Source organism: Eulemur rufifrons, chromosome 10 (assembly GCF_041146395.1).
Source record: "Eulemur rufifrons isolate Redbay chromosome 10, OSU_ERuf_1, whole genome shotgun sequence".
NCBI lineage: Eukaryota > Metazoa > Chordata > Mammalia > Primates > Lemuridae > Eulemur > Eulemur rufifrons.
Genome location: NC_090992.1, coordinates 3,974,129 through 3,996,563, shown reverse-complemented (window position 1 = coordinate 3,996,563; position 22,435 = coordinate 3,974,129). Strand labels below are relative to the sequence as shown.

At 40.2% G+C, this 22,435-nt stretch overlaps 1 protein-coding gene across 1 annotated transcript in view; it reads left to right on the top strand.

Moving 5' to 3' along the window:
- Positions 1-482: 482 nt before the first annotated feature.
- Positions 483-22,435, top strand: part of TRPC7 (transient receptor potential cation channel subfamily C member 7) — a 156,002-nt gene continuing 134,049 nt past the window's right edge. Inside the window, exons 1-2 of the mRNA XM_069484459.1 lie at positions 483-611; positions 6,815-6,903. Coding sequence (XP_069340560.1) covers positions 483-611; positions 6,815-6,903 — 218 coding nt within the window. The remainder of the gene's footprint in view (positions 612-6,814; positions 6,904-22,435) is intronic.

The window sequence follows — 22,435 nt, the reverse complement described above, 5'->3', positions numbered from 1 at the left end:
TGTTCAAGGCTACCATATCCTTGGTGTGTTGCCTACTTGTTCTACCAATTATTGAGTAGGAGTATCAAAATCTCTGACTATACTTATGCTTCTGTTTCTTTTCCCTTGCAACTCTATCAGTTTTGGCTTTATGTATTTTGAAGTATTTTATCAGGTATATAAACAATTAGGATATTATGTTCTCTTGATGTATGTAAATTACCTTCTTTATTCCTGATAGTGTTCTTTTCTCTGAAATATGTTTTTTCTGATATTTAACATTGCCACTCTGGCAATTTGGTACACCAAATGGAATTTATTCTACCTAAGATGTCTCAAAATGCTTCCCCAGACTGGCTAAATTTGAATAATTCTCAGGTGGATGTGTTCCATGGGCTAGCCTTTTTAAAGAATTTTAGAGTACACTAAAAGACTCTTAAAGCAAGATGAGAAGAAAGACAAGGAGAAAGAGAAGGAAAGGGGAGAATAAGGAGGAGACGGAGATGGAGGAGGAGGAGGAGGAGGAGGAGGAGGAGGAGGAGGAGGAGGAGGAGGAGGAGAAGGAGGAGGAGAAGGAGGAGAAGGGGGAAAAAGAAAAAGAAAAAGAAAAAGAAAAAGAAAAAGAAAAAAAGGCCCAAATATGCAGGCTTATGACCACATTCTAAAATCTTGGCCTTGCGCATAAACCTTCAGAATACCTCTGCTATCATTCTTGGTCTCTTTTCACAAGTCTAGATTTAGTTCTTTAGAAAGGCTGAAAATGATTCTTCAGATGTTCATTTTTCTATTGAGTTTTCAAGAGGAGTTATTTATCTTAGCATAGCTGACATAAAAAAAGACTTTTAAAAATACCTTTATCGTGGTAAGTCATCATACAGATTGGTGTGGAAATAATAGAGGTAGGTCTAAAAGAGATGAAAAATAATTATGTTTCTAAGTTATAGATTTTTGACAAGCATGGTATCTCGTGCCTGTAATTCCAGCACTCTAGGAGGTGGAGGTAGGAGGATTGCTTGAGGACAGGAGTTTGAGACCACCTTAGGCAACATAGTGAGACCCCAGCTCTACAAAAAATTTAAAAATTAGCAGGGTATGGTGGCACATGACTTTAGTACCAGCTACTCGAAAGGCTGAGGCAGGAGGATCACTTGAGCCCAGCAGTGTGAGACTACACTGAGCTATGATTGCACTACTGCACTCCAGCCTGGGTGATGGAGCAAGATCCTGTCTCTAAAAAGAAAAAGAAAAAAAATTATAGATTTTTTCGATGTCCTTTCTAAGCTAGAGGAACAAAGTTATAAATAAAAGAGAAGTCTAAAAGGGTTTCATAAAGATCCCATTCTTGTCTGCTGGCAGAAATAACAGCTGAACTTGAGCAAAACAACATGATTTTGGCAAAGCATTGAATCCTAGAACAGGCAGGATAGATACAGATGGCAGGCAGCACTTCTTGTGACACTGTTAATGGAGATAGGCCTCCTACTACTACAAATTCATAGAAATGCTTGCTAAAACATTCTTTACACAATGTAAAATTCAAAACTAAATGTGAAGAGGAAATCCCCAAGTGCCAGAAACTAACAGGCAGAGCAGTAAGGGGACGCTACTCCCATGGTAAATCAAGGGCGTGTGCGACCAAATACAGGTTCCAAGGGCTGGAAGTTGGGATTTTAAAACCCACACAGAAACCCAGGGTCACATAGCCATTATAAAGGGCGTAGCCATTATAGGGACACAGTATCCCATGGAGACGTGGCCATCACAGGACATCTCACATGAGACATCTCCACCACAGAGATATAGAATCCTTGCTATACAGAATTTCCTTTATAATTACATCAACATTTATTTATTTGGCCATTCTCCAGTAGATAGATACTTGGGTTATTTCTGGTCTTTATTAATACAGACATTTCCGCTGTGAAAAGTCTTAAATCTCTTGGTGCAAAATATCAAGACTTTCTTTAGGTTATATGTCTAGGAATGGAATTGCTAGGCCATAATGTACTATAAGTTGTTTACAAAATATGATATTTTCAGAGGTTTTCATGCTACTAACTGACAGGTGAAACATGGTCTTTATTGTGCTTTTGAATTTGCAATTGTTTGGGTACTGATGAGGCTGATCATCATTTCATATGCTTATTGGCCATTTGAGGTCCCTCTTCTGTGATGTACCAGTTTAATTTGTGTTCATTTTTTTATTGAGTTTTAGAGAGGAGTTATTTACTATAGATACTAATTATTTGTCAAAGACATGTATTGCAAATATCTCCTCTCTTTATCTTGGTGTTTTTCACTTTATTTATAACAGTTTTTGGTGAACAAAAATTTTTAATTTTACTGTAGTCAAATAAAACAATCTTTTCTTTGTATTTTGGGATTTTTGCTACCATTTTAGGAGATCTTTTCTTAAAGATCATAATATATTTTCCTATTTTGTCTCCTAAAGTGTTATGATTTGAACTTTCACCTTAACTTTTCTTGGATTTTAAGAAGGAATTCAAGGACCTATTTTTAATACGTAAAGGGACCCAGTGCCATTTATTTATAGAAAAGCCCACCTTTCTCCCACTGATCTGCAATGCCAACTTTGTCTGAAATTAAGCTTCTATGTGTATGAAATCTATTTTTATTTAGATCCATTGGCCTACTTTCCTATCCATATACTAATACCTTACTACTTACTTCTTATAACTTTAAAAGAAATCTTGAAATCTTCTAGACCAATCCAATCCCTTCTACCGTATTTCTTCCTTTTGGAAGTTTTGGCTATCATTAGCCTTGTGCTGTTCTGCATAAAACAGAACTTAATTAAAATTAACTTAATTCCCAAAACCAAGCAAAATATACTCCCCACACACAGAGACACATACAAATCTGCTTTTTACATTATTAGTCAAGTTTGATAAAGAAAGAAAATACTAACAGAAAGCTCATATGATAATATCAAATTATACCAAGACAAATGTATCTTTAGGAATAAAATAGGGGCTTAATGATGAAAGAAAAAAAATCACCAAGCAGATATAATAACTCTGACCCAGTATAAATGTAAGTACACAGTCTCAAAATGTATATAAAAAATTAGTAGAATTGAGAAGATAAATCGATCCAACATCACTGTGGGATATTTTAACACACTTCACTCAGAAACTGATAGATCAAGCATGGAAAAAAAAGTAAGGCAATAAAAGATTCAAACAACAAAATAAACAATATTGATCCAACAGACACATCGTACAAATAGAGTAAACATTCTTTTCAAGCACATGTGGATAATTCACAAAAATTGACAATGTTCTGGACCATAAAAGAGGCTTCAACCAAGCAATCAATACCAAGCACTGAATTCTCTAACTACAAGACAATAAAATTAGAAATCAATGGTGAAATGACAGCTTTTAAAAGTCAACACATAGCACTCAGAATTTTTCACAGCTTGCCAGGCTTTGGAAAGATACCCTCCCCCTTAAGATGACCTGTCCCCTAAGAATAAAAAGAAAAACAAAACTTAACAATGTAGGCTGTTGAGTCAAGCAGACCCCAGTGGGAATTCCAGCTCCATTAGTTATGAGCCACAGGACCTTAGACAAGTGACACAGACTTTCAGCGGCACTGTGTGTTCACACTCAGGCTGGAAAGTGCCTTTCTCACATTGCTGTGTGAGGAATAACTGAGAGAAGACACAGTTCTTGGCATAGAGCAAGACCATATAGATACATCTAATATTTGGGTTTTTTGGGTTTTATTTGTATTTAGTTTGTTATTTAATTTTGTATTATTATCACCATCGTATTTGCTTCTCAACATCACACGGTGAATTTCTCCTAGGTTTTCTATCCTAGCACATGGCACCCTTTTTCAACTCTGAAGCCCTGATTTAGGTTCAAAGATAGCATTACAGTAGAAGTGGCCAAGCAAAGTAACTTGCTTCTTGTTTCTTATACTTGGTTTCCCTGGATGTTCCTGGCCCCCTGAAAGACTCCTTTTCCGATTTCCACGTTTAAAACATCCAAAGAGGTTGTTCAAATTTGGCCAACAAATTGAATGGACTAATCATTTTTTTTTTCTATTGCCCTTGTAATTTCCTCCTTGAAATGCTTTGAAGTCTTTTGTGGATGTGTGGGGATGCTAAGGAACTAGCAACAAAGTGCCTTGGGTTAGAAATCCAGGTGTGTCTCACTGAGTCACCTGAGACCTTAAAGAAGTCCATCCAGCAGGGCAAACCCCTCTGTGCCAGAAAAATGCTGAGCACCGCCGGAGGGCCAGAGGAATATGAAATGGCATTTCCACAGCTGGCTGGGCCTGGGCTCTTCCTCTACCCCTCCAGCCCCCACAGTGCCCCGTGCTCCCTTCATATACTGTCCTGAAAACGGGAAGGAGAGAGGGAAAGAGGTGCTTTATGGAGCAAAGTTCAACAAGATGGAAAGTGGGAACTCAAAAGGCAGGCACTGATCATGAACGCGTACCTCTGACAATAATGCCACGGACCCAGGTAAGGCAGCCAAACAGATGTCACGTGGGAGAACAGTTAAAACGTAACGTACATGTTAATGTAATAAAATACAGTTTGCCTAGTAAAAATCACATCTTCAAAGTTTTAGTGATATAGGAGAAAAGCTTGTACTCCGGTGTGATCCTTATTTTCTTCTTTATTTTGTTCTGTGTCTGTCTCATTTTATATCATAGCCATGTGCTACTTCTAGCATCATAGGCTGGAGCCAAACAATGACGGGTTCTGAATGTCAAGGTTAAACACTGGAATTGCCTGTGTTTCAGTCTCCCCTTTAGTGTCATGAACTCACTGGGGAAAGAGATTGTGTCTAATTTGTCTTTTTTCCCTGTTTTATGCCTAGAACAGGATCTGAGCTTAGAAGGTGCTCAGAGAATGTCTGTCCCAGAGGATGAATGACTGTATGAATACATGAGTGAAGGCAGAAGGGAAGAGGAACTTGGATTTGGTGAGCAATAAGGTTCATAAGCAAGAGAACAGTGTGATGAGTGCAAACAGTATGTTAGACAAGCACGATAGTGGGATGTGACCAAAAACAGTTCATTTTTTCTCCCTCTGTCCTTCTGTTTTTTCTCCTTTTTATAGCCTTATTGAAGTATAATTGACTTGAACTGCAAGTATTCAAATCCAACAATTTGACAAGTTTTGGTGTACGTACACCCTTATTTCACCATCACCACAACCAACAAATGAACATATCTGTCACCTCCAAAATTTTTCTCCTGGTGCCCCCATAACAGGCTTTGAGATGATGAGAGTGTGCAGGCTTATCCAGGAGCACTCTCAGGAGCAACACCTGTGCAGAACTGAGGGCAGCAGGACTGGAGAGAAGGAAGAGTTGGGAACAGTTAAAAATAACGTACCTGTTCAAGTAATAAAATACAGTTTGAACTGCGAGGCTGTGATGCACACCTGGGGGCTCCAGCCAAGCTCAGACCAGCCCATGTGGAGCGCTGAATGTGGCGCTGCCCTTTGAAATTGCCCCGCATTGAGAAAAGGAGCCCAACCTTTGCACCCCCAGCGTACCGATCACGGGAAATAGATGTTCTGTGGGAAGACCTCAGCCTGGGCAGATCCCTGTGGCCCAAGGCGATTCCTGGGGAGGGGCTCAGCCATGAGCCTCGGCAGCAACACCCCAGCAGATGCCGGAATAAGTACCTGCATCCTGAAGGGAGTCTGGGTGGGCGGCCACAGCACCCTCTTCCAGGGTCAAGTAAAAAGGGGTCCAGTGGTAGACAGACCTGCTTCTAGCCCTTATGGAGTGCGGAAATCAAGTTTCTCTTTATAAGGAAGAATCCAGTCCAATCAAATCAAAGTTTCTGCCTACATTGAGCCATACACTACACTTTACATCCATTCCCTCATCGACACCCAGGCATATCCCAGTGCAACAGAATGGGCGGCTGAGGCACAGGGAGGCCAAGTGATTACCCAAGATCACATCATCAGCAAGCTCAGAGCCAACAAGCAAAACACCGCGCAGCCTGGTCCTATTTTCAACTACTACAATCTGCTGCATCTCTGAGCTTACATTTCTACTCACATTTTGTATTCTATTTTATATTGCATATGTCATCTTTTAAAAGGTACTATTTTTGCATGTTATGTTCAAAATGTGAAAATTGGCAGTGTGACACACACTAATTTTATAAATCACTCAATGCCTATATTAGAAATTACCAAAGTCACATTTGCAAAGTTACATGATATTTTGTCACTACATTAGGAAAGGCTATCATTATAGCTTCTAATCGTTGATGGAGTGAAAACATCATCCTACAATTAGGCTGACTCAAAGAAGTTAGAAATAGGAAAAAAAAAAAAAATATATATATATATATATATATATATGCTCTACTAGAAAGGAGAACCTGAAGGCCCAGGTACAGAGCCTCATTTCTTATTAACCAGAGAAAGGGCATCATATAGTGAATTATCCTAGTGCCCGAGATGCCAGGTTTGAGCTATGCAGAGACTCCAATCAAACTAATTATTGTACCTGACAAGGTTCAATCAGAAAAGCAAAAGCACTAAAGCAGATTAGATGTGTTAAGAGATGCATTATAGAGCATCTATAATAAAGAGCATTATAGAGCATTATAGAGATTCAACTTAGACAACTGGTGGAGTTGCTCAGTCTATGTGAAGTTATTCCACTGCTTCTGGTGCTGGAGGCTGAAGTTCACAGACAAGGCCATCAGGAAGCGGAGATCGCTGTGAAATAGGGAAAGCAAGGACAAACAGGAACCCATGAGGATGAGCTAGAAAGCACTAGTGCCACTGCCCCATGCCTCCTACTTCCATGGCGGTCTCCTGCAGGGGAGGCTGATGCCCTTCACGCTGGGCTGCAGCCCACATCTGGTCCAAGAGTCAGAGAAGCTGCAGGCAGAAATGCAGAGGAGCTGCAGGTGAGCTGGCAGATCAGCTACAACCTGGGACAACGTGCCTCAGGCTGCAGCAGCACCTCATGCCTGGACCTCCTGGGCGTCAAGAATATGGCTGCTGCTTCACTGCGCCTGCACGTCTCCTGCAAAATGCCTTTCAGAGTGGCCCAACTGACTTCGAATCCTGCAGGGAAAGGAATTCTGAGAATGCCATTTTAGCTAAGGTGACACAATACAAACCTATCATCCCTATTCTTGAGAGTAGATCAAGCACAAGAAAGAAGTGACCAGATGTTCTGCCTACAAAAATGTCACCTTAAATCTGCTTAAAGCAGCTATTGAAATCATGTAGGCAGAGACTTGGGTTTTTTCAAAGAAATAGTGACCGGTTATGAAACCTGACATTTCTTTCACTGCTTTACATCCACTACTCTAGTTAACTCACAAGGTTAGTACTATGATTATGACCCCTATTTTACAAGTAAATGCACTGAAGCTTAGAGAAGTTAACTGGCCTGCTTAAAGCCACACAGTAAGTTTCAAATCTGAGACACAGGTCTCTCTGGTTCAATAACTCCTGCCTCTCACCAATTCACTCTACTGTTAGTGACAAAATGATAAATAATAAAAATCATTAATGATTACTTTAAAAAGAGGTGTGATCATTATTTTGATCACAAAACCTAAGTGTTCCTATGTCACTGGTTGCAGAAAATCTTCTCAATTATCACCTTTTATGAAAATCCGAGAAGAGCCAGACTCTCCTTCCTTGCGTTGATGCACCTTACTACTTCCTGGGTAGACACTGAGAAAGTGAGTCCGAGACCCATGGGGCATTAGATCTGGAAGGGAATCAAGAGACGTTCTACCCTGACAAATAAGGAAGGAATCGAGAAGAGAAGACAATAAAAAGTCCAGGAAGAAACTGAGAGAGTAGGACCACTGGTTTGAAAAAGGAAATGTTCATCAGAATGAAGGTGGGAAGGAAAAAAGGCGCGTGAGCAGAAGGAAAGAGCACAGGCACTGTCAAAAATAAAGAAAGGCTTGTCTAGAGTCAGGAGCAGATCCAAGGCAAGTCAGGAAGTTTAGCAAGGGCCAGACACAAGTCTCACATCACTCACTCAAACCTCTGTCAACCTGCATTGTCATGACCAAGAGGGCCCAGCTTGACTAAACCTTAGACAGGCTTCCCGCTGTTCTATTTCCCTACCTTCCCTTTTTTAGAGCATTTACTTTAGAAAGCTGATAATCGTAAATCCTTTCTCTGCTCCTTTGAGATGTAAATCTTTTTAAAAGCCTCTTACCAGTTTTACAACTCTAGAATGTCTTTCTTAAGGACCTGGGAGCCATCTCTTTGAAATGTAAATACTCCCTTACTTACTATGGTTTGACTTATGATTTTCCAACTTTAACCATGGTGGGAGAGTGATATGCATTTAGTAGAAATTGTACTTCAAGTACTCATATAACCATTCTGTTTCTCACCTTCAGTACAGTATGCAATAAATTACATGAGATATTCAATACTTTATTATAAAATAGGCTTTGTGTTTGATGATTTTACCCAACTGTAAGCTAATGTAAGTGTTCTGAGCACATGTAAAGTGTGCTAAACTATGATGTTCAGTAGGTTAGGAGTATTAAATGCATTTTTTTTTTTTTTTCTTTTTTTGAGACAGAGTCTCACTTTGTTGCCCGGGCTAGAGTGAGTGCCATGGCGTCAGCCTAGCTCACAGCAACCTCAAACTCCTGGGCTCAAGCGATCCTACTGCCTCAGCCTCCCGAGTAGCTGGGACTATAGGCATGCGCCACCATGCCCGGCTAATTTTTTCTATATATATATTTTTAGTTGTCCATATAATTTGTTTCTATTTTTTAGTAGAGACGGGGTCTCGCTCTTGCTCAGGCTGGCCTCGAACTCCTGACCTTGAGCGATCCACCCGCCTCGGCCTCCCAGAGTGCTAGGATTACAGGCGTGAGCCACCGCGCCCGGCTAAATGCATTTTTGATGTGATATTTTCAACTTACAGTGGGTTTATTAGTATATGCCCACTGTAAGTCAAGAAGCATCTCTATCAAGGGAGATAGCATTGCTATGTCCCAGTTTCTGTGGGAAGGTAGGAGCCTAAATTCCATGGGCATCTTGCTCCAAGTTATAAAACTACCTCCTGTCATGAAAATACAGAAAGTTTACTTTTCCATTGGGTGAGGCCAGTAGCAAACACAATTGGCTTATAATTACTCCACCCCATCCCAGCTCTTAACAACTTTCTGGCCCTTTCTTTCAGTGGAGTAGAGCTCAGACTGGGTTCTGACCCTCTCCCCTATTGCAATAGCCTTGAGTAATATCTTCCTTACCTGTTTAACTTTGTCCAGTGCAATATTTGCTTTGAAAGTCAAAAGCCCAATATGAAATGGGCAGATGTTTGATTTTGCCCTACCTATGGAAAAAATGTTTATTATTCAAAGGAAGGTATCTTCATCAACCAGAAAATGAGGAATTCAAGCACTTACAAGGCCAAACTGAGAGAAAGATGGCATAGAGGTTTAGAGAATAGGCTTGGGAGTTAACCAGACCCAAATCTGAGCCCAGAATCCTCCTCTTACTGTTCATATGACACTGGGAACATTATTTAACCTTATTTTTCTCTATGTCATGGCAGAATAGGGATAGTAATAAGATTGCTGGTTGTGTTGAGAACTCAACATATATGCCTGACACTTACATGAGTATGATCTAACTAGGAATAAAGAAATGATCCTAATTATTTACGCAAATGGAGTTTTTCCCTGCTGACTTCTTATTTTGAAATATTTTAAACCTAAGGATAAGTTAAATAGTATGACAGATAATCATACTCCCTTTATCTAGATTCACCAATTGTTTACACTCTGCCTCCCTGCCACCTGAAAATAACTTGTAGACCTCATGCCGAAATACATCACCCCTAAATACTTCAATAGCCATCTCCAGAGAGGAAGGACATTCTCTTACATATCTTAAATTATCACACCTAAGGAGATTCAATAATATTATCTGACATATTTATATTTATATATATGTATTTTTTTATTTCAGCACATTAAATGGATACAAATGTTTAGGTTACATATATTGCTTTTTCCCTGCCCGAGTCAGAGCTTTAGTGTGGGGGTGTTCAAATGAAATGAACAAATTCCTCAAAAACCACAATTTACCAAAACTGACCCAAAATTTAGATTAAATGTTCTTAGCAAATATACTGTCTAGATGATGTTTTATATTTCTTATTGTTTTATATTACCTCAGGAGGCACATAATTAGATTATGTGCCTTAATCTGAGAAGCCCCAGGCTTGATTACTTGGTTAAGGTGTGGGCCGTCAGATCTGTCCACTGTAAGAGTACATTTTTCCTTTTACCCCAACTAATCTCTGGGGTGATACTTGGAGATCACATAAATATGCTGTTTCCCAACAATCCTTTACCCAGTGGTTTCAGCATGCACTTAGCATCCTTCTTTGAATCAATTATTCCATTGAGGTTGAAAAATGGTGGTTTTCTAATTGTATGATTACATCCACATTTATTAGCTAGCATTCTTTTATAAAGAGAGCTTCCCCTCTCCTTCATTTCATCACTGTAAATCTTGAGTTGAGCTTTTACTCAATGTGTTATAATCAATTATCATAATTTTTTTTGATGTGTAACTTGTCCCAAGATAGCTTTTGTATTTTTCTTTTTAATGAACCCATTAGTCTTTGTGCACTTACTTGCTTTTTGACAAGAGATTTTTCAGGCTTACCTTGTAAATTCCCTGCTCTGGGTCTAGAAATAGCTGTTTCTCTAAGGAGTGCTTTAGTGGTGATTGGTATTTATAAATCCAGATCTAGATGCCCGCTATGCTCATTGTTACTGAATCGGCATGCTTCAGCAGACTGAGCTAGGAAGCGTGCGTGTGTGTCTATGTTATTTATCTATCCATCTATCTATATATGATGATCTCATCCTGATACCTCTGGTATCCATGTAGTTTGTCCTCACCAATGAAAGTAAAAACTATGCTTCCCGAAAACATTGATACAGTTACACATTTGTTTTATCCTATTAAACACATTAAATAATTTTAGAAGTATACTACTGATATCACTATCAAGAACAAATCTGCTAAGTAAATGTTGACATTTTCTTTGCAGTTCTTTTTGACTTTATGATATATTCTATTTAGGGTATATTAGTCAAAGCCCTGTGCTCAAAAGTTACTTGACTTAATTCTTTTCTTTGTGTGATTATCAATTTGATATGCAGTTGGATTGTTTTTTTCTGTTTATATTCAATCTTACTGTCTGCCTTTTAATCTTTTTATTATACTTTTGAATATTTAAAATATTTACATGGTTCAGAATTAAAACTATATAAAAATGATGTGCCAAGAGAAATCTCTCATATATCCCTCTACCCTCCATGCCATCCTTACACATCCTATAAGTAAATATTTTCATTAATTTCTGGTTTATATTTCCTGTTTCACTTTGCAAGAATAAGCAATTTCCCCTTCTTTCTTGCGTGATAGGTAGCCTATTATACGCACTCCATTAAGACAGGAAATTTCATTAAACAATACATCCTGAATTCATACAGAGCTTCCTTATTCTTCCTCTTTAGCCACATTGTATACCATTATGTGGAATACCGTATTTAATGCAACCATTCTTCTTTCAGTGCTCATTTAGATTGGCTGCAATGTTTTGTTATTATAAATTATTCCTTAATAAATAACCTTGCATATACACTGTTTCATATTTGTGGAGGTGTGTCTTCAGGGAAAATGTGTAGAAGTGGACTTTCTGAGTCAAAAAGTAAATGCACAACTAGTTTCGTCAGATGCTGTCAAATGCCCTCCAGAGGGATTATATCCGTTTGCATTCCCACCAGAAATGCAGGAAAGTGTATGTATTTCCACAGCCTTGGCAAGTCTGTTACAGATTTTGGGTTATAATTCGAAGGTTTCTCCATGCCCAGGTCAAGAGAAAAATCACCCATGCTTTCCTCTAATACCTATATGGGTTATTTTTCACATTTAGATCTCTGATCCATTTGGAATTTATTCCAGTGATTGGTATGAGATATGAACTATTTTTTTCCCAAGTGAATATCCAGTTTTCCCAACATTATTTATTTTTACAAATCCATATTTTCCAAGACAGAGGGAATTTGAAGCATTGGATTAGTTGCATGAGTGACAAACGAACTGAGAAACCAAACAGGGAGCAATGGGACAGCTTAAAGACTGGTAACAAGAGGAAACTCTACCTTTCCCTATTGGCTCAAGTATCAAAGGGAGAAGAAAATATTCATGTAGTCCTGGGTTTAGGGCAACCAAACAAATGCTAAAATCATGGTAGTCTATCCAATGAGATCTGAAGCCATAGAGGAGCTACAGTTGCTGCCTATAAAGAGAGGTGCAGAAATTCCTCCTTTCCTTCTGTCCACCTATCTCTCACCAAGGATTCCCACTGGCAAATCCCAGATGGAAGCCAACTGATAGGGGAGCTTGAGATATGCATCCTACAGAGTTTAGCCCCCCTGCAAAAAAAAATAGAACAGAGATGGGAGACGGAAGAGGGAATTTCTCTGAGCGTAAAGGACTGGAACAGCACTCAATAAAAAAATGTGAAAAGAGTTCTTTATCCTTTCATTAAAACAAATTCCCAGAAGATATATCACACAACTTTTAATAGTCTGGTAGCCAAATTTCTGTAAGTAAATAAAAAAGGTATCAATTGGCTTAAAGATAGACTGTAATATGGTCTTCTTATTAGTTCAAACCATCTCTCCTGGAAATGATCTGAGTCAGCAAGATTCTTGTTATGTCTGTGTTTTGTATGAAGAAGAATTGAGGAAATCAAGAAGGTAGGGATGGAACTAGGAAGATTGAAAAAATAGAATTAGTCTTGCATCCAAAGACTGGGACTGAGATCAAACCCAAAACAACTGAATAAAAAGAATTAAATTTTCTTTAAAAACAATTAAATAAAATTGAATAAAAAGAAACAAAAATAATGAGCCATAAACAATGAATGTAGGAGTTTAGATACTCAGAGGAAGCAAAAGTTTCTGTTTTACCCTCATAATTTCTCTAAGTGTTGCATTTTAATGTAATATTTTTAGAAATATGAATTCTAATAAATTGATCATTCTATTTTATATCACAAGAAACCCATTACACTAATTATTCATATAACCTAATCTATTAAAATCCAAAAATAATCCCAGTTTTGAAGATTTTTTAATTGATATATATGTAAAAGAAATAGTTTGATTTTTTTAAAGGAATGATTTATGCCCAGAATTAGTCCAATAAGATCACTTTCTTTAAGGAAACCAGTAACATACCTATTCAATCACTTAGAAAATCAAATACCTTACTAATTCACAATTCAGTTATTCAAGAAAGAATTCTCCAGTTGGAGGATTCTCTGGGCTCTTCAGTGTTCCATTTATTTCTCTCTCTTCTCTACTTTTCTCCCTTCTTCTACTTGTCCATGTCCTCTTCTGTACTGAATAGCATCACCATTTTAGGAAAGTTGAGTTAAAAGGGGAAATAAGTCAGCACAAGCAAAAACATCCTTGTGTGCAGGAGGATGAGATAAATAAAAATAGTATGTGGGACACCATTAATCATTGTTCTGCACACACCATCTCCAATAAAACCATCTTAACCAAACCCCTGGATAATTGGTTCCAATGACTAATACATACCCACTGATCCAGAGCCTAAGGAGTGTGAGTGACAAACAATAAACCTGCTTAGGATAATGTGATTGATTATAATTCCATTTGAAATAAATGTAACAAACAGCAATGGCAATGAGCCATCTAGTTAACCATGCAGCACAACTATAATTGTTAAGGTTGTTCGTTTCATTACAGTGTGTCCTTTCTCAGAATTTTTTTTTTCTGCTCTTGGGATGAGAAATTGTTGTCCTTCATCTGGTCATATGGTTTCCACTGGTCACTTTGCTTGTTTTAGTTTACTGTGGCTTCTAGAAAACATGGAGCCTGTCTATAGCCAGTGGATAGGACTTGGGGAGATACATGTATGTTGGCTTAAAGCAAGCAGTTTTATGGCCCTATCCTTATTATTTCCCTATTCTTTTTTACATATTTTTAATTTGTTTTGTATTTTATATATCACTATAAGCCATCTGTTGCACGTTGAGGAATCTGGAAACAGATGCAGAGATGGAGTCTGGAGTACAAGATGTTTATTTGTAATCAACACTGGTGAAGAGAAGAGGGAGGAAGTGGGATTGGGCAGAGGGAGACTGCAGGCCTGATCTTTGCCAACATATTAGGCAGGGTGCTCCGAAGTAACTATTGCCCATAAGAGCCTCCTGTCAGGCCAAAATGCCCGGCATACACACCCTTCATTCAGTCACCAGACACAGGCTGCCCCAGCAGAATGTGACCTCAGGCAAGGTAAGTCTCTAGAGCTGAGGTTGACTCTGAACAAGATGAAACATGGAGACTATTCTGCTGATATTACCTTCACCGGGCAGCAAGTCCTTCCTTGAGTGGGGAGCTGGATGACACATCTCTGAGTCTACCACAGTCCACCCCCCTTCTGCTTAGATCCACATCTCCATACGGGATGGACAACCAGCTCCCCCAGACGTCTGGTGTGTGTCTCTTCCCGAAGGGAGACTTAGCAGAGAGCCGTTAGTGTGCTTCAGGGTCCCACCTGCTACTCATTATCTCCTTTCTTCACTAGGTATTTTAGATTCCATTGACCCCCAACCACCACTTCTGCTGGCCTGTCTGCTTACTTGTTAGTGTGACTCAGACCTTCAGCCCTAAGGACCTGTGTCACTGGTCACCACACTCTTTGGCTAGAGTCACTGTACCGATCGATTTACAGACACAATTGGAAAGGGAATACTAAGACAGGCCCAAGTGGATCAGTTGAGTTCCACACATATTCCTCCTGCCTCCATTAGCAGCATTACCTCCTCTTAACAATCAGAGCCAATTACTTTGGCAAGATGATGACTCCTCTTCTTGCCTTTGGTCAAAGGAGGTCAAAGTGCCCAAGTGACAACTGAAGCTTATATAATTCAATGGGACTTTTGCTGTATCCCCTTGAGAAAGTGTAGCCCCTTTGGAGACCAGGACTTCTAACTCACCAGAACCCAAAGTTATGGGGAAAGGAAACACAATATCCTCAGTGCATCGTTGAGAGTGATGGTAAGTTGGGCTACTACTGTTTCCACTCCTTAATTCCTATGTCCGTGTATTCTTCCTCCTGGGGATGCAGCACCATATAAAGTACATTCATTCAATACATACACTGCGTTCTAGATGATGGTAGCCCATCTGGGTAGAGTATCGCCTCTGAGCCTGTAATGCTCTATCAGGCTACCAGCTTCTGAATGGAGCAGCATGTGCTATGACCCATAAATTGCATGGTTATAGGCCTAGTCACAAACTTCCTTTGCTATAAAGTGGGTTCCTTGGTCTGATGTAGTGTTATGCAGTATCCCATGCCAGTGAATCAAACACTCTGGAGAGTGGTGCTGGCTGAGATCATGTGGGCAGGAAAGGCAAACTCATACTCAGAATGCATGTCCATTCCTGGGAGACATACGAGAATAAACCACTAACCCTTCTATAATAGGATGAAATGAGCCCAATGTAGTAAACCTGCCACCTAGAGGCTGGTTGGTCTTCTTGGGTAATGGTGTCATATTAACATTGGTCTCTGTTGCTGGCATATTAAATATTCGGCATTGACCATAGCTAGATAAGCCTTGGTAAGTGGGAATCCAGGTTGTTGGGTCATACCAGTCCTTCATCATCGCTGCCCTCCTTTATGTATCCATTTTACCAGCACTGGGGTGGCTGATGACAGGCTGGCTGATGTCAGCTGGATAGGTCACTTTGTCTACTTGGTTGTTTTGTATACTTCCATGGTATGTGCTATCTGGTGGGTATTGACATGTGATACAAAGATCTTCACGTGGATCTTCATATCCATTGCCGTATGTCTGTGCACATGTTTCTACCACACTTTCTTGTCACTAATGTTCCATTCTTTCCATTTCCAGGGCCCTGACCACCCGGCCAGGTCATTCATCACTGGCCATGAGTTTGTATATGTTTAACCTTGGTTAGTTCTTTTCTACACAAGGGAGATAACCAGGTTCACCTCTGTGCATTGGGAGAATTTCCCTTGTCTTTCAAGGCCATCTTTGATTGAGATTGTAATGCAGGGCCATCATTTTTTTTTTTTTTTACTTGTACCCAAATGCTAAGCCAACCTATGTACACCAAACTCAGGATTGTTCCTCTTCCTTTACTTGGTATATTAAATTCTCCACAGAACTGTAGGTGTGAATGAAGGGAGAAACAAACAGTGACCCATGCCATGGGGACTGGAGCCACCTGCTCATGCTCAAACAGCTTGCTTGGGCTCTCTGGTCCTCCCCGCACTCAGTCCTAGATGTACCACTTCCATTTTACAATGAATTGTTCCTGGGCCCATCCGACCTTGTAAGTTGCTGAATCTGACAGGATCCAGCTGATAATGGACAGTTCTAGACATACGGTCGCTTAGTTTTTCACTCAGAAGGTGCATAATTCTCCACTGCAAATGCCATGGCCGTGCTCCAGAACCCCAAAGGCCTACACTGCCATTCTCTCATGGGGACTTGCCCCAAACTATATATGACATCTTTTCCAACCACTGATAACCTCCAATATTATTTGGTCTGTCAGATTACGTGGCCCAAGCAGCAGGTCTGATTGCATCACAACCTGGTCCTCCTGGAGAGTCTTTTCCTGTTCTGGGCTCCACTTAAAACTGGCAACACTTCACGATCCCTGGAATACAGGTTGGAACAGAATCCCTAGGAGTAGAATTTCCAATCTACAGAACCCAAAGAGGCCCTTCAGTCATTGTGCCTCTTTCTTTGGGTGGGAAATTACAAGACACAATAATTTGTCTTTTACTTTGAAGGGGATGTATTAGCATGCTCCTGATTCCCAGACTCCTATAAATTTTACATGTGGCAAACTCGTAAATCTTCTCCCTTGGAAGGTTTTATCCCCTACCCTCTGGAGTGCATTTGTCTTAGGAAGACCTCCAGCCTGCTGACCACCTCTTGCTCATCTGGCCCAATCAACATAATATCGTCAATGTAATAAATCAATGTAATGTTCTGCAGTATGCTCAGGCAGTCCAGACCTCTTGTGTACACTATTATGACAGAAGGCAGGACAATTAACATAAGACCTTGAGCAAAACCAAAAATACAGTCTGTGTCCATTCCATGTGAGTGTGAATGATATCTGATTCTCTTTCATGATTGAGATAGAAAATGTATTTTCCAAAACAATGACAACATATCTAAGGTCTATTAATTTACCCAAAGATACCACATATAGTACCTGGCTGTGATCAGAGCTACTATTTGCTTGAACATGCCATAGTCTACAGTTATCATCCCAAGGCCATTGGCTTCTGTAATGCCAGACTGGCCAATTAAATGGCAGTACCTTGGGGACTGCCACCTCTGTATCCTTTACATCCTTAAAAGTGCCATTAGTCTCTACCACTTTACTTCTCTGGGATAACACACTATTATTACTTTACTATCTTGGCTGGAGATGTGAAGGTGGTTTTAGAGCATTCCAGCTGGTTTTCCCTGCTGTGATAATTCTTCCCTACATGACTAGGATGCATGTGGCGGTCACAGCAGTTGCCAATATTCCAGGCTCACTTAACATTCTAGGACCAGAAAAATGACCATCAGGAGGGTTCATGGGCCCAGTGGACCTCCTGTAATATCAACCTTTGCCAAAACTCCCTTTATTACCTGGTCACCGTATGCCATCATCTATCAAGAGGGCCATGATAAGGCTTTGGGTCTCTGGATATTAATGTTAACTCACATGCTCAGTCCAACAGATCCCCCGGATGCCTGGACATCCCCCTTCTCTATTTCTCACTACAAAATTACTCAAAGGCCATAAGACCCTTTGGGAAATGACTAAGGGAATCATTACCATGTAAGAACCTAGAGTTCTTTCTCTTGGGGGTTAACCCACCTCTTCATTCAGTTCCAGATCTGAAAACTGGATCAGATTCAGAAACTGGGCAAAGGATAATGAAGTTTTCTTTAATAGACTATATTTTTAGAGAAATTTTGGGTTCACAGCAACATTGAATGGAAAATATGGAGAGTTCCCATGTACCTCCTACCCCCTACATGCACAGTCTCCCTGTTATCAACATTACACACCAGAGTGGTACATTTGTTACAATCAGCGAATCTACATTGACACGTCATCATCACCCAAAGTCCATAGTTTACATTAGGGCTTACATTAGGGTGTTGTGCAATCTATAGGTTTTGCTAGGTGCCCATTATTAATTATACAGAATATATACAGTGTTATACAGAATAACTTCACTGCCCTAAAAATTTGCTATGTTGTGCCTATTAATCTCTCCCTTCCCCCAACTCCTGGCAACCACTGACCTTTTTACTGTCTTCATAGTTTTGCCTTTCCCAGAATGTCATATAGTTAGAATCATACAGTATTTAGCCTTTTTCATATTGGCTTTTTCATTTAGTAATATGCATTTATGATCTGGAATCACATCCTTTTATTGGAATAACCATCCTCTGCCTACCAGTCTCCTTTCTTGGTTTTTCTATGGGCACAAATTGAACAGTATTCCAGTCAGCTACCTATCTATTTTGTCCCTAGGGATGCTATGTTCTGTTAACCCTTTCCTTAGCTCTGTGGGTTACACTCTCTTGACTGCCCCTCCAATCTTGCTAGTCACCACAATAATTACAATAGTCTAGTCTAAGATGTTCAAGTACCTCCACCTGGCTTCTGTTGTTTCAGGGTTCTATCATGCCCACTGCTATCAGGGAACCAAGTTCGGTAACAGACTATCCCACTGTCAGCCCTGACCTACAGAGAACCATCACTGAAAGTTTAAGTGATTCTAGTACCCCTCTATCCAGTGCCTTTCTCGTGTCTTTTGTAAAAGATGTGTTCTCTGAGTCCCATGAACACAATCACCTCACAAGCCTGTTAACCAAACGGGGTATATTGATTCTAACATCCCCACATCTGTAAACTTTTTATTCCCTTCCTTCATCTTTTGCCATAAAAGTTCTGTCATTTCAACTTTGTGCAATGTGAATCACTGCTTTTTTCATGTTTCCAGGGACTATCCTAGTAGTGAGTTTACACCACCCCCTGGGATCCTTGCCAGGATGTTAAATCCTGTAATTCAAGGGAATGTTACCAAATCAATAAACTCTTCACTACCCAATTTTTATTTCAGCCCACCTTGATCAAGCATCCTCGGAATCCAGTTCCGCACACACTCCCCCCAGCTCTCTCCAGTACATGCTGGCTGGTTCTATAGCTCCTTTGGGGAACTGTCTCTTTCCCGCCACAGTCAGGCTCAGAACATCCTCTGCTGTACTGTAGGACTATGGACGATGGGTATTAATGTCAACTCAGACCGTGTATACAACTTAACTTTAGGTGTAGGCCTTGTAGGAAGGAGGGAAAGTGGGGGGGGGGGGGGGGCGCCTGAGCAGGCACACGTTACTACATGGGGGTGAGGCCTATATGTCTTCCAATGCCAGGTGATAGGGATGGGTGAGCCATGTCTTCAGGCCCAGAGGGTTCAGAGGTACAACTGACCCTTGAACAACATGGGTTCCAACTGCCCAAGTCCAGTTATATGTGAATTTTTTCCAAATAAACAAGGATCGAAAATACAGTATGCATAGGATCGAAACCCGAGTACACTGAGGGATGATTTTCCTATATGCAGACTCTGCAGGGCCAACTCCAGGACTTGAGTATGCACAGATATGGTATACTCAGGGGTCCTGGAACCAATCCCCCGTGTATACTGAGGAAGGACTGTACAGTTGACCCTGGAACAACATGGGTTTGAACACAGATCCACTTATACATGGATTTTTTTCAACCAAACACAGATCAAAAATACAGTATTTACAGAATACAAAGCCTACATATATGAAGGACTGTCTTTTCCTTTACATGAATTCCACACAGCTAACTGTGGGGCTTGAGCACATGCAGATTTTGGGTATGCCTGGAACCAAGTGCCCACATATACTGAGGCCCAACTGTATATGGGAGACAAAATCTTCCCAGACATCCACGCAGACACCCTCATTTCATCAGAGTTCTGGATTTTTCCAAATAAGGTGTTAACCTGGCATGACAGACCTACCTTGGTTGGGCATGTAGTCATCTGTGAGATTCAGTCACTGTGAATATGAATTTCCAGGCTTAGACCCTGACTTTCTCTACTCTCCCACTCCAGTTGATAAGAGCTTCTCTGTATGCATCCAAGAGGTCCTCCAGCTTTTACTGTTAAATTTTAATTACCTATTATGCACTCTCAGCTACTCATCTTTCTGTTGGATATCAGTGGCATTTAACAATAGTCATCCAACACCATTGTATTTTTCATTATAATTTCTCCTGTAGGTTTCAAATGCATGATATCTCACACTTACCAATGCATTCTCTTCCACCAGTACAACCTCCCAATTCATCTCAGATGCAAGTGTAACAACTGGACCATCACCTTGTCTCGTGGACCATCTGTGCCCCGTCTATGCCCAGTGATGGGGTACTCAATGCCAGCTACACGATGGTAATCCAGCTCCAGAACCCCATCTTATCACCCACCTCCTCAATCCATTCCTGGTACCCATTAATGCAGGTTGGATTCTCCAGAAGTAGATATTGATATGGAGTTTAAGGTAAAAAATATTTACTATGGATTCACATTTATGAAAGGAAGAGGGAGGAAGCAGGACTGGGCAGAGAAATAAATCAAACTATGATAATTTGGCCAATATAGCAGCAAGCCCTGGAATGAGTATTGCTCATAAGAGTGTCCCTGAAATGGCCTATATTCGCCCACCTTGCTCAGTCACAAGGTATAGTCTGCCCAGAAATGGTGTGGCCTCAGGTAAGGTGGCTCTCTGTTGCTGAAGCAGACCCTGAAAGGTGTGATAGCTGGAGCTATCAGTGTACTGCTATTACTGCACAAGTCCTTCAATGCAGGGGGATGTCTTTGCCAATCACCCCATCTTAAATCTTTTTCAAGGCAGAACATAAATGTCTTAGTCTGTTTTCTGCTACTATGACAGAATATCATGGACTGGGTAATTTATAAAGAAAAGAGATTTCTTTGGCTCACAGTTCTGAAGGCTGGACAGTCCAAGATCAAAGGGCCACATCTGGTTGAGGCTTTCTCGCTGTGTCTTAAGATGGCACGAGGCGTCTCACGGCAGGGGTCATCCCCTGGTGAAAGGCAAAAGGGCAAGCAAGCAAGTGAGACAGAGAGAGGAAAGGGGGACTCAACCCCCATAATAACTAACCCACTCCCACTATAACAACATTAATCCATCTATGAGGGCTACGCTCTCATAACCTAATCATCCTTAAAGGTCTCACCTCCTAATACCATCACAATGGCAATTAAATTTTAGCATGAGTTTTGGAGAGGACATTAAACCACAACAATAAATAAATATTTTGTATTAATATTAGTTTTTATTTGCTTTTTAATCTTTAATGGTCACAGGCCAATTATAGCTTAAATAAACCCTATAAAAGCACAACCATTGAAATCCATAAAGTTATAGCCCAAACTGGAAGATCAATAATTTTCCATAAAACACATAAATATGAATAGAATTAAATTAGCATCATTCCTATCATCACTTTGAGACACAGAGTTATTTCCAGTCACTCCACACCTGTTTGTGAATAATGACACAATTTTTTATCACTTGAAAACAGTCAGTCTAGAGCACAGATCTTGTGCTCACTCTGGAGAAGCTTTGCAGTGATGCCGCCATCAATCAAGATGAGCAAGATCTCCTCTGTTTTGAAGATGGGCTCAACATAGTGGCTGCCAGCACTTTCAACCAGAATTTTTTTTCTATGGGACCTGATTTACATCAATTGATTTGCATCAATTTCTTAAGTCTAAAGTCTAAGAAATCTGCTCAATATATTTCTATCTAGGAGAAAGAGCCAAATCTGTCTAGTAATCACACAAAGTTGCATAGACTATTAAGGATCATTTTGAGACGGGATAAAAGAGAGAGTATCCCAAAGGATTCATCCATTTGAAATAGACCTTTATACTCGTGGCTGCAGTTTCTAAAACAACTTTGTCATTCAATAGACAAAAGAAGTGTTTCCTCAAAGTTTGATTTATGACCTACCTGCATCAGAATCATCTAAGGTCCTTAGGGAAAAAATGCAAACTTTTCTGTGGAGAGATCACCAGGAATTTGTATTTTTATATTTTTAACATGCTGGTTAGGTGACGATGGAGTGCACAAAGTCTGAGAACCACAGATCAATAATATGTTCACTGCTCAGTCACAGAGTGAGCTGTAGGGCAATGGTGAAAGCCGGCATATGCTGAGCTCTGGCCATGCGCCAGGCACTGCTCCAAGCTCTTGGTGTGAGTTGTCTCGCTTTA